Below are 10,426 nucleotides of genomic sequence, written 5' to 3'. Positions count from 1 at the left end.
GTGGGAGATTTACCTAGTGTCTGTACCTGGAAAAAGAAAGCTGCAGCAGGGCCATCGAGGTCGAGAGAATGAGGGACTGGGGATCCAGAACGACGATGGCATTTTTTGCCCGAGTCAAGGACGTACGTTGGTTTAAGACAAACATGTCCGTTACGATTAGGTCAGCAGCTACTAGTTTTTAGTCTGAACGGAAAGCACAGACCAACAAGTCAGGTCAGATGTCGCCCGTCCGGGACGCTTGGACAATAGGAATTAGGGTACGATCGTGGGGCCATTCATCGCCTCTTTCGGTCTAGCGTTCTAGGGTGAGCCCGTCCCCAGAGGTACACAGGTACCAGGTGCCTGGACTTTGATTGCGCCGTACAAAGTACGAGATGCCAGAATCTCAAACCAAACCTCACCAACTTGGCTACCGAGGTAAAAGTAGCATAAGACGATGCGTGTCGCTCCGGATGCTATGTGATGTCCTGAACGGATGCACAACACTGCGTCAGTCTCCGAACTCGGGCATTAGCCTTCGAATCGCATATAATACCTCGTACTTCGTTGATTTTTTCTAAAGACCGCCATCACTCCATGACAGCTGATGGCTCAAGCTTCTTACCATGCATCAAATTTCAACATCATAACTCTGTCCAAAAACCATGGCTATCCATCCACCAACGAAGAACCACGAGAGAAGAAATCGCCCTGCGTCTGTTTTATCGGCATAACCTGTTTTTACTCTCAACCAGCATGTGACATTTATCCCCTTTTGGACGACCATCGCGCATGTACCCCGTATTATACACTGTATGTCTCTCTCCTACCACCTCTCCCCACATCAGGCAGGTGGTGAGACGAATTAGAAGATCGCATTTTCCCAAGGCTCTCTCCCTCATAACTTGAGAGTATTTACTACATTGGGATAGCTAGGGCGATCATATCAACTCGAGACATTGAACGCTATAGGAGCATCACTCCCCCTTTGCTCGTCGTCCTTTGAAAAGTTAGTGTCCTTTGGCAGTAACTACGACTTGGCCCCCAGACTGTTTACTCCCAACTGCTCATCGCAAGCCGCTTCCCAAAACGGACGGAATGGAGAATAGAAGCAGCGACAGGCAACAGAAAAAGAAGGGGGAGGGGAAAGAAGGCCCAAAATGAAACCCGATACAGGACGAAAATAGTCGAAACATACAAAGAACCAGCAGCGACGTCCTATTTTCGTTCTTGAGGTGATGCAGGTGGCGGGGACGATGATTTCGAGAGACGCACCCCAGACTGGACTCGTTGCACCAGCAGACTCTGTGGCTTTCTTTGTGCTGACGACCGGCCGAGTGTGTTTCAAGATGAACCTTTTCTTTGTGCTATTTAGGTGGCTCGTAGCTCCTCGAGGGGGGTTAGGTTGCCGCAGCAAACCCAGCTGTAAGGGACACACCATGTAGGTCGTTCTCTGGAAATTCGTCCTGCTGAATAGATTTCGGATGCCCAACAGAGTATGTGCCCACTCGCCTCCAATGGCTCTCCTCGCCATTTTCTTTTCTGTTGTTCACTTTACCATGGCCGCAGGCATGGGCTTCCATCTTCTCCGAGTGACGTAGCAGCTTCACTCTCTGCAGTCGTTTCAATACCCCAGGACTAGCTCATTGGTAGCCTGAACCTCGTCATCCATGTCCTGCAGCACCTCTTGCATCTCCTCCTCAGTCGCCTCTAATCCCTCCGAGCTCATGAGCTTGTTATCCTTATCCTCGGCTGTGTTGATGGTTAGCAATGACCGGACTAAAAGAAAACCAAAGAAAAAACACCGGCACAGAATGTAATGTGGACCACTCACTTGTCGGCTCTACCAGCAAGTTCTCCTGCACCTCGCAGTTGACCAGCACGGACCCGTCACCGATCACACTTCTCTTGCCTAGAATGCACCGGGTGAGCTTGCAATTCTTTCCCACGACAACGCCGTCCATGAGGAGACACTGGGAAATCTTGGCCCCTTCGCTGATTTGGCAATTCGCGCCAATCACCGATTCCTTGATGGCCACCTTCTCCTCGACGGTGACGTTGTCGCCCACGAGACTATCCTGCTTGGTAATCGTGGTCCGTGTCTTGACGCCTTCGGGATACGAAACCTTCTTGTTATGCGCAAAAGCCGAGACCGCCGCACCCCCCTCCTCCACCGAGGGCAGCTTGGCCAGGTGAAGAGACACGTTGAGTAGCAGCTGAGCAGTGTCGACCCGACGGACCAAGGGGGCCGACTCGTCCGGTGGATGAAGGTAGGCGAGAATCGGCGGCACAACCAAGTCGTCGGCTTCGGACTGACCGTCCCCATCTCTTGTGCTGCCGGCGATCGAAGCCCTCCTATGGCCCGCGACGCCAGGGCCGAGAGCCTCCTCGGATTCTTGTAGCTGCGGGGAGGGCGTGCGCTCGTGAGTCGAACTGCCGTCGCACTTTTTCTCCTCGGCCCCCAGGATCGCCCTCAGGCCCAGTTTCTCCCCCAGGCCGACCTGCCAACCTGCTTTAGCCCACCACCCGATGACATCTTCGGTGATGTTCTCCAACGGCTCGTTTTCTTGGACGAAGTCTAGGATCCATCGGGGGAAGATGTACAGGTGGGCATCTCGGTACGTGGTGAGCATGCGAATGCGCGGGTGCCGCCGAATGAGCCCATGTCGTAGTGGGAGGCCGTTCTTGTCCTCGGTGAGATCTTTCAGCGAGTCCTTGGGCATCGAATAGACGAGGTTGGCAAGATGTGGCGTCAAAGGGTCCTTTGGCCGCGTATTGGCAGACGTGGTCGAGAGGGGCGTGGTCGCGATAAAGTCTGTCTCCTCTTTCTTCACGGCCAATGCCGTCTTCGTCTCGTACCAAACCCCCAGGCCTCCGCTGACCTGTTTCTCACTCCCGGACGAGATTGGTGCGCCAAGGACGCTCGGCAAGCTCGCGGAATTGACCATCCATGTCTGCAAGAGCTTCTCGCCGGGGATCTCGCAAACCAGGTCGCAGGGCAGGACGATAAAGTCGGACTTGACCAACTCGCGAACCACCGGCAGCCGCAGAATCTCGGCAGTTCCCGTGTTGTGGTCGAGGTCCTCTGGCGCGAGAATGGCAGGCCTGGGGAGAGGTAGCGAAGTCAGGTACGGGTTTGTATTGACTGCTTCCTCAATAGCTTTCCTCGCCGTTGCTGGACAAATGAGCGTGATATCTGAAGAGATAGATAATGGTTAGCGCATCAAACTGGCCCTTGAGAATCACCATGTCTCTCTCACCAGTGATGCCTGTGCGGTAGCAAAAGTCCAATGGGTACCACACCATAGGCCGGTTCGCGATCGGAAGGAGAGCTTTCGGGTTCTCATCTGGATTTGATGTAAACGTCGGGAAAGACGATCCGGAACCACAAAGAATCAAGGCCTGAAGCCCTGGCGAGGGTATTGAGACTGCGTGGGGCATCTCGAAGGTGAGATTGATGAGTGAGGGGTGTAATGTAACAGCGTCGCGAAGAGCGCGTTAACTGGAGTTATGTCCGCAGAGATGGGCTTTTGTCAAAAATAAATAAAATAAATCCAGTGTGCAGTGAGCATCCCGGCCCGCGCGCTGTCAATCTATCGTATATCACCGTTGAGATGCCCATCAAAGTGTGCTTCGACAAAAGGCAGGCGATTGATTGACATGACTTCTCGAGAGTCAGTCAAAAGAGTCATTGAAAAGTGGGTCCGAATCTCGGCGGGTACTCCCAAGTATGTACCTTTATTTTGCGGCCGTTTTTCTTCTCTAATTTTTCCCTTCTCTGAAATCAAAATCACGTGACTGATGTCATTTCGCAGTGGGAGCGGGGATTGTTAGTGGTCGAGAATGTGACCGGCCAACGAACAATAACAACCTCGGAAGCTGAAGGTACTTGTCCTATCCTCTGTACCGCGTACCGGACCCCCTACTGTACGTATTAGCTTGTGAAACCAGCCACCGGAGTCCAATTGCCTCTGCATCTTGATAACCGAGACTAGGACTGTACAATTGACCCCTGTCCTTCCCCCTCCAAAGTACGGAGTAAGATAATACTTTGTACAATCCATTCGATCAAGACTGGCGACGCGAAGGAATTAGACATCGAAAGCAACCATCCTCGCCATTGCGCGACCAAACGTCCCAACGCTGCTCTAAACCGTGAAGTTTCCGCGAGACGAATACATATTGGACGCAGCAGCGACACGATTACAACGAGCCTCTCGGCCTTGTGCCATGACAACAGCCGCCTAAATGTCGTCACGCTACGATTCTTCGTCGCGAAGGAGGGGGGTATGGAGTCACTGGGTCCCCCTGACCGTCACACTGACTGTCGCCACGGTCGGTCTCGCGGCATGGGCTTGGAGCCAACGTAAGGGCGACGACGAATCTTCCGAGCAGTACGACGACTTGGATTATGACAATAACGATTACGGCGGCAATATCCCTCGCGACACGACATCGCGGAGTGCGCCTCACGACTCTCCATCGAACCCCGTAGGGGACGCGACCGATCGGGCCGCGCTCCAACAACAGGACGCGGATCAGGAGGGAAGCTGGGGCGCTCGCATGTCTGGCGCTTTGCGACGCACGCCCAGCCCGCAACAGCTCCTTGAGAATGCCGGAAAGACCGTTTCGGCGAGCGTGGCCGCGGCTGGTGCGGTGGCCGGTCGAGCCCTGGCTGCCATTCGGGAGGAGGATAAGACAGCCTTTGCCGACCACGAGGCGTGGTCAGACGAAACCAATACCCGCAGGGACCGCCCTTCCGGCTCACCGTCGCAAGAGCCCGGAAAGCGTCGCCGGACCGTCGCCATTGTCGTGTCCGCTGACGTCAATGCCGGCGATCACGACGAGGATGATTTCCTGGAACATGCCGTAAGTTGCTCCATACAACACGACGGAATGACAGTTGCGGACGCATTGCTCACTGGTTTCTGTAGTCTATCCTATCGCATATCCCCCGCCACAACGACTTCTCCCAGGTCAAGCTCTTCGTCTTGGTCTATGCGCCTGGACTGAAAGATAACACGCTCGACGCGACGAGCAACCTTCCCCCGCCTTCGCTGAGTTCTTCGTTCTCCAATATCGAACACAATCAAGCGCAGGCCCAGGCCGAGGAGGAGCCCAAGAGCCCGGCGGTAGATGCTTCAGCTGGCTCCCCGACGTTCAACGCCATCCACTCGCAAGCACTCGCTCTCGTCGAAAAGGAGACCATGGTACTACCATTCACATCGCCCAATGGCCACGCACACATCCTGCGCCACCTCAAGCCCGATATCGTGTACCTGCAAGAGTCCCTGGCGGGAGAGCAGGGGAGCATTGTGACGAACATGCAGACCTGGCTCAGGCACGACGTTATTCTGGTGGTGGGTGCGGAGAGCGGAGATGGCGGGTTGGCCGACAGTGAATCCGAAGCCGAAAAATCCGGCGCGGAAGAGAAATGGTGGCAGCGGCCCGAGAGGGTTGGCCGTGGACGAGGCGTTGTGGTTGTCGACGGCATGAGAGTCGGCGACGACTGGGCGCGCCGTGTCCAAGGGAAGGAGTAAGGGGGGTGTCTTTACTTCGGGCGAGGGAGGGTGACGCTGAGGACATTGTGTTCGGTTGTAATGAGTCTCGATCGCTGGACTGGGATGGACGGCTAGCTCACCAGGAACCCAAAGGCCAGCACACTCCAGGAGGATAGGTCTGCAGGTTTTACAAACGCTCTTCTACGTTGAGCGTAGACAGGACGATGCGCTGGACTGATCATGTAGTGTAGTGGGCAATGGCACATGTTTTATTCTTGTTCTCTCCGTACCCGAGTGAGCCAGGTTTCTGATATGGCAGATGCGGCCCAGTTCCCGCGTCTACCTCTACATTCCGTAAATCAATTCTACTTGCCTGGTGTTTTGATTACTTCGACTGAAATTTAGATACTCCCTGGGTCCCATATTCTGTACTTTGTACGACTGGGGAGACTGCGTCGGGAACGGAGTACGTACTTTGTGCTGAAGATTACAATGTATGGTACAGTAAGAACATACAGTATATATATCATATACACGGTATGTCTGACTAATCTTAAAACACATCCGTAGATTAGCCGACGTCCCCATGACATGACTGGCAGGAGGCATACGGCTACATCGCGCGTGGATTCACAAGTGGGAGGAAGCCCGACTTCATCGCAACATCCCTCCCAGGACCCCACCATCCATACCCATCAACCTCCGCTGCTGGATATCAGCTAGACATTCGTTCGAACAAAAGAAACGTCTTTTTCGACCACTTCAGTTGACGCCCTTTTCTAAGAAGACTATAGGGCCCGCCAATTCCCTCCTCCCGACTCTCCAATTTGGATTCCGTCGACATTCCATTTCGTCCTACTACACCCCCTTCCTTCGCCTCCATCGACGGTCTCTTCCAGTCAGAAAAGGCACGACCAATATATCACCCTCACAAATGCGCGAATCCCGTTGATTCAGTATTTACACACCTCGGGAGCACGATCCGAACATATTACGATAGAGCGCCTCTCGCCGAGGCCTCGCGGCAAGCATGGCGCCCGTCGTGACGGCAATCCCGCCGCCGGTGCTGCCAGCCGCCTCCAAGATCAAACGACCCGTTCCGCCCGGAATTCAGACGAACGGCGCTACTCCGACAACTAATGCGTCGCCCTCGCCGTCCATGTCAACCAAGAAACATCCCAACTCGACCGGCGCCAATACGAACGGAGCCGCCTCCCAACCGGCGCGGCCATCAAAGGCGCAAAGAAAATCCTCAACCCAACTTCCCGACCAGACACACAACCCGAACAGCGGTACTGGGTCTCAAGACGCGCCGATACGCGGAGACGCAACCATGTCGGCCACAGTAGAGCGTCCTCCCTACGGTAGGTCTCGGCGTGATGATCGCAGTGGTCATGTTTTTCGCGCGTTTATTATTTTCTGACTCGTTCCCAGTGGTTACGGACGAGTATATTCTCAAAAAATATGCCGGAAACCCACCCTCTCTCGTCGTCCACCTACATGCGACGCATTTCCGATTCGATCAGCAAGATGGAACCTTCTCATACAAGTCACCAATGCGCATCTTCCTCGACCACGTCCGGAGTCGTACCGTCCCCCACGATCTCCTCGAATATTTCACTCAAGCTGGCGTTTCCTTTTACGAGGGTTGTCTCATTGTACAAGTGCACGACCACAAAACCGTGGCACAGGCCAAGGAGGTCAGACGCCCGGCCTCCAAATCGACCACCGTCGTACCATCATCCATCCATAACCACAACCCATATATTGTACCATCTGCCTACGTCCCGTACCCGAAAGACAACAACCTTGGCGAGGCTCCGGAGCCTGCCCCAGCCACAGGGGATGATGGAAAAGAGAAGTCGGGCGAGGGCGAAGACAAGGACAGCAAGCCTGCTGCAACGCTACCTGGCGAGGGTCAAAAAAGCCAGGCGCCTCCACGGGCGAAGACATTCACCGTCGTCCTGCATCCGACACAGCACAGCCTGCAGACTGACCTCCTTTTGAAGGCTGCTACTCCGCGAACAGCCACTGAGGCCCGTGCGGGTGTTGACGGCGGCGCGATACCGCCAGCAACGCCCGTGTCATTGGTACCGCCCACGCCCACCGCTTCCAGCATGCCGCCTCCGGCTAAGAGGCAAAAGCGGGAGCGTATGGAACTCGACGCAAGCAACATCCGTGGCGCCGAAGCCCAGATTTTGCTAGCCACCCACCCGACTCTGCATCTCGAACCCACCAGGGATGCCCGGGACACAATCGCCCTCCTCGACGCTCTTGCGCATCCAAAACACAGTTATCCGCCGCCGAAACCCAAGACAAGGAAGAGGACTGTGGCCGAGATGGCGGCAGACGAGGCGTTGGCGGCGGACCAGGAGAGATATATGCTCACGCTCGACGAACGTCTCTCTTCCACGGCCAATGGCGCCCAGGGCGGTGCAAACGGGGCCGACGGCGAAGAGCAGTCCGGCGTGTCTACGTTTGAGCCCAACTTTGCTCGGTTCAAGGTTATTGCCGATATCAAGAGCGAGCACGAAGAGAAGAAGAAGCAAGAGCGGGCGAGGCATGCAGAGAACGAGCGGAAACTTGCGCAGCAGAGGCTGCAGCAGCAGCAACAGGAACACCAAGCGGCTCTGATGGCTCAGCGTCAACAAGCTGAACTGGACAAAGCCAGGAGGGAGCAAGCGGCAGCCGAGAAACGCGCGCGTCAAGAGGCGGCAAGACAGGCAGCACTCGCTGCCCAGGCAAATCCCCAGCGTAACACGCAAACCCCGGGCCTTGCCGGTCAGCAGGCGCACCCGCAACCCCCTCACGGTGGGATGCCCAACGTCGGTGGTCCTCCCGGAGGGGTGGTACCCGGCAGCGGTTCTGGCGGCCTTCCTAACGGCATTCCGGCACAAGCGCAGGCTAGGTTCGCGCAAGTCGGCCAGCCTCAAGTCTCGTCGCCCGTTATCCGGCAGGGCACTCCGCACAGCATGTCGTCGCCGATGCCTGGCGCGGTCGCTATGCAACAATCCAATTCGAACATGGCGGCCAGTCCGCCGCGGCCGCCGTCGGTGGCGCAAGGTCACCCTGGAGCCATGGGAGGCGTACCCATGAGCGCCAATATGTCGGCCCGCGCTAGCCAGCAGAGCCATCAGGGCACACCGCGGATGCCCCACGGGACGCCGAATATGCAGGGGACACCTGTCCCTGCGCGGGCCATGGTCGCCACGCCGCGGATGTCCCAGGCCAGCCCGCCACCTAACATGATGGCGACCAACTCGCAGATGGGTGCGGCTATGATGATGGGTACGCCTAACATGCAGCAGCAGATGCAAGCGGATCCGGCGTTCCTGGCGCAGCAGATCGCGCAGAGGCAACGAGCCATCCAGCAATCACAGATGCCGCACGGCATGCAAAACAACATGATGAACGGGAATTTCGTCAACGGACAGCAGATGACGCCTCAGCAAATGCAGCTGGAGATGCAACGGCGGGCCGCCTTGCTCCAGCAGCAACAGCAGCAGCAACAGAACTTGCCGCAAAATCAGCAGCAGCAACATCGAAACATGATGAACCAGCAGATGGCAGCGCAGCGCTTCGCTCAGCAACTTCATAACATGCAAGGAAGCAACCCGATGGCCGGCGGACAAATGTCGCCGCAGATGCAGGCGCAGCTCCAGGCACAGCTGCAGCAACAACTGGCGAATCAGACGCAAATGCAGAGGATGGGCACGCCGAATGCTCAGACCATGAACATGCAGGCGATGTTGATGCAGCAAATGCAACAGATGCAACAGCAACAGCAGCAACAGCAGCAGCAGCAGATGCAGCAGCAGCAACAACAACAGCAGCAACAGCCGCAGCAACAGCAGATGCAGCAGCAGCAACAACAGCAGCAGCAGCGGAACGTGAATACCTTTGCCCACCATGTCCAAACTCAAGGTCATTTACTCTTTAACAGAGGAATTCAAGAGTTGGCGAACCGATTCGGAGGTGCGGTTGAGAACATCCCGGCCGAGGAACTGCAGCAGTTTAAGACGCGCTGCATAGCGCAAGCCAAAACCAACGTGACAAACGCCATAGCTCAGCGTAGGGCGCTCCAACAGCAGCAACGGCAGGCCGCCATGTTACAACAGCAGCAGCAGCAACAGCAGCAGCAGCAACAACAAATGCAAGGCATGGGCGGGATGATGGGCCCTGGTACCCACGGTATGTAGGACAGCGACTCGGACGGGGCCGACGATGCGATGTGACGAAGATCCCGACAAAGACGGCAAAGAGAAAGGTTGCAAACAAGGCGCTATGCCAGACGGAGTTGAGGGGCCAGATCGGAGGAGTTGGATCGACTATTTGTTTTGCTTTTCAATCTTTCCTTTCTCTCCCCCCCTTTTGCCCCTTTTTATTATTATTTTCCGCCTCTTTTCATTGTGATTCCCACCACACGATGATGAAGACGAGCGCGAGTGTCTATATGCTCGGTCGGACCTGTTTTCTATTATATACCCTGTCGATGACATTTTCTTTCTATTCGGCGTTACAGGACCAAGTCAGAAAGGGGTTCTCCTAGTTTCTTTTTTCAAAACCTCATCCCTATCTAGTCCTGGACTCAGGTCATGGATCATGGGCGGCTTCATGGATAAGGGGAATGGCATGGATGGTATGGCAAGGCACAGCACGGAATACGGACAGCGAGTTGTATTATAAAGCCGGTGTTTATGAAATGTACTGCAGTTTCAGTATGTATTTTTACGGATGCCGTGACCATACTTTACATCGTGATAACGTTGGCTTTAAGAGTTGTTGCTCTGTTGAGGACGTATTTGTAGGTCGAGATGCTGGAGTACGGATGATTGCTCCGTACGACATCTGATATGAGGTCACGTGAGTTGTCTGCTACGAGGTACCTACGTACCGTACCAGTGTCTTGGCAATCGTAGGCTTCCCCCGGTTCGCAACGGGCGCCA

At 55.4% G+C, this 10,426-nt stretch overlaps 4 protein-coding genes across 4 annotated transcripts in view; 3 read left to right on the top strand and 1 right to left on the bottom strand.

Moving 5' to 3' along the window:
- Positions 1 to 848, top strand: part of ACRALDRAFT_211436 (uncharacterized protein) — a gene marked incomplete at both ends in the record, with an annotated part of 2,459 nt that extends 1,611 nt beyond the window's left edge. Inside the window, 3 exons of the mRNA XM_071023680.1 lie at positions 584 to 694; positions 735 to 773; positions 828 to 848. Of these exons, the coding sequence (XP_070874331.1) occupies positions 584 to 694; positions 735 to 773; positions 828 to 848 (171 nt within the window). The remainder of the gene's footprint in view (positions 1 to 583; positions 695 to 734; positions 774 to 827) is intronic.
- A 755-nt stretch (positions 849 to 1,603) lies between these two features.
- ACRALDRAFT_2103610 (uncharacterized protein) lies at positions 1,604 to 3,420 on the bottom strand (the record flags this gene model as incomplete). Its single annotated transcript, XM_071023146.1, has 3 exons — positions 1,604 to 1,731; positions 1,814 to 3,175; positions 3,240 to 3,420. 3 exons carry the CDS (start codon positions 3,418 to 3,420, stop codon positions 1,604 to 1,606), a joined length of 1,671 nt encoding a protein of 556 aa, XP_070874330.1.
- A 507-nt stretch (positions 3,421 to 3,927) lies between these two features.
- On the top strand, positions 3,928 to 5,864 carry ACRALDRAFT_1076996 (uncharacterized protein). The gene is made up of 2 exons (XM_071018572.1): positions 3,928 to 4,848; positions 4,914 to 5,864. The coding sequence occupies exons 1-2, from the start codon at positions 4,228 to 4,230 to the stop codon at positions 5,517 to 5,519; spliced, it is 1,227 nt and encodes a 408-aa protein (XP_070874329.1). The 5' UTR covers positions 3,928 to 4,227; the 3' UTR covers positions 5,520 to 5,864.
- A 293-nt stretch (positions 5,865 to 6,157) lies between these two features.
- Positions 6,158 to 10,369, top strand: ACRALDRAFT_1082411 (uncharacterized protein). The gene is made up of 2 exons (XM_071019310.1): positions 6,158 to 6,844; positions 6,915 to 10,369. The coding sequence occupies exons 1-2, from the start codon at positions 6,511 to 6,513 to the stop codon at positions 9,677 to 9,679; spliced, it is 3,099 nt and encodes a 1,032-aa protein (XP_070874328.1). The 5' UTR covers positions 6,158 to 6,510; the 3' UTR covers positions 9,680 to 10,369.
- The last annotated feature ends 57 nt before the right edge of the window (positions 10,370 to 10,426 follow it).

Source organism: Sodiomyces alcalophilus, assembly GCF_042370955.1.
Source record: "Sodiomyces alcalophilus JCM 7366 unplaced genomic scaffold ACRALscaffold_4, whole genome shotgun sequence".
NCBI classification, from domain to species: domain Eukaryota; kingdom Fungi; phylum Ascomycota; class Sordariomycetes; order Glomerellales; family Plectosphaerellaceae; genus Sodiomyces; species Sodiomyces alcalophilus.
The sequence above is the reverse complement of the archived record's forward strand: the minus strand, read 5'-3'. Positions and strand labels throughout refer to the sequence as shown.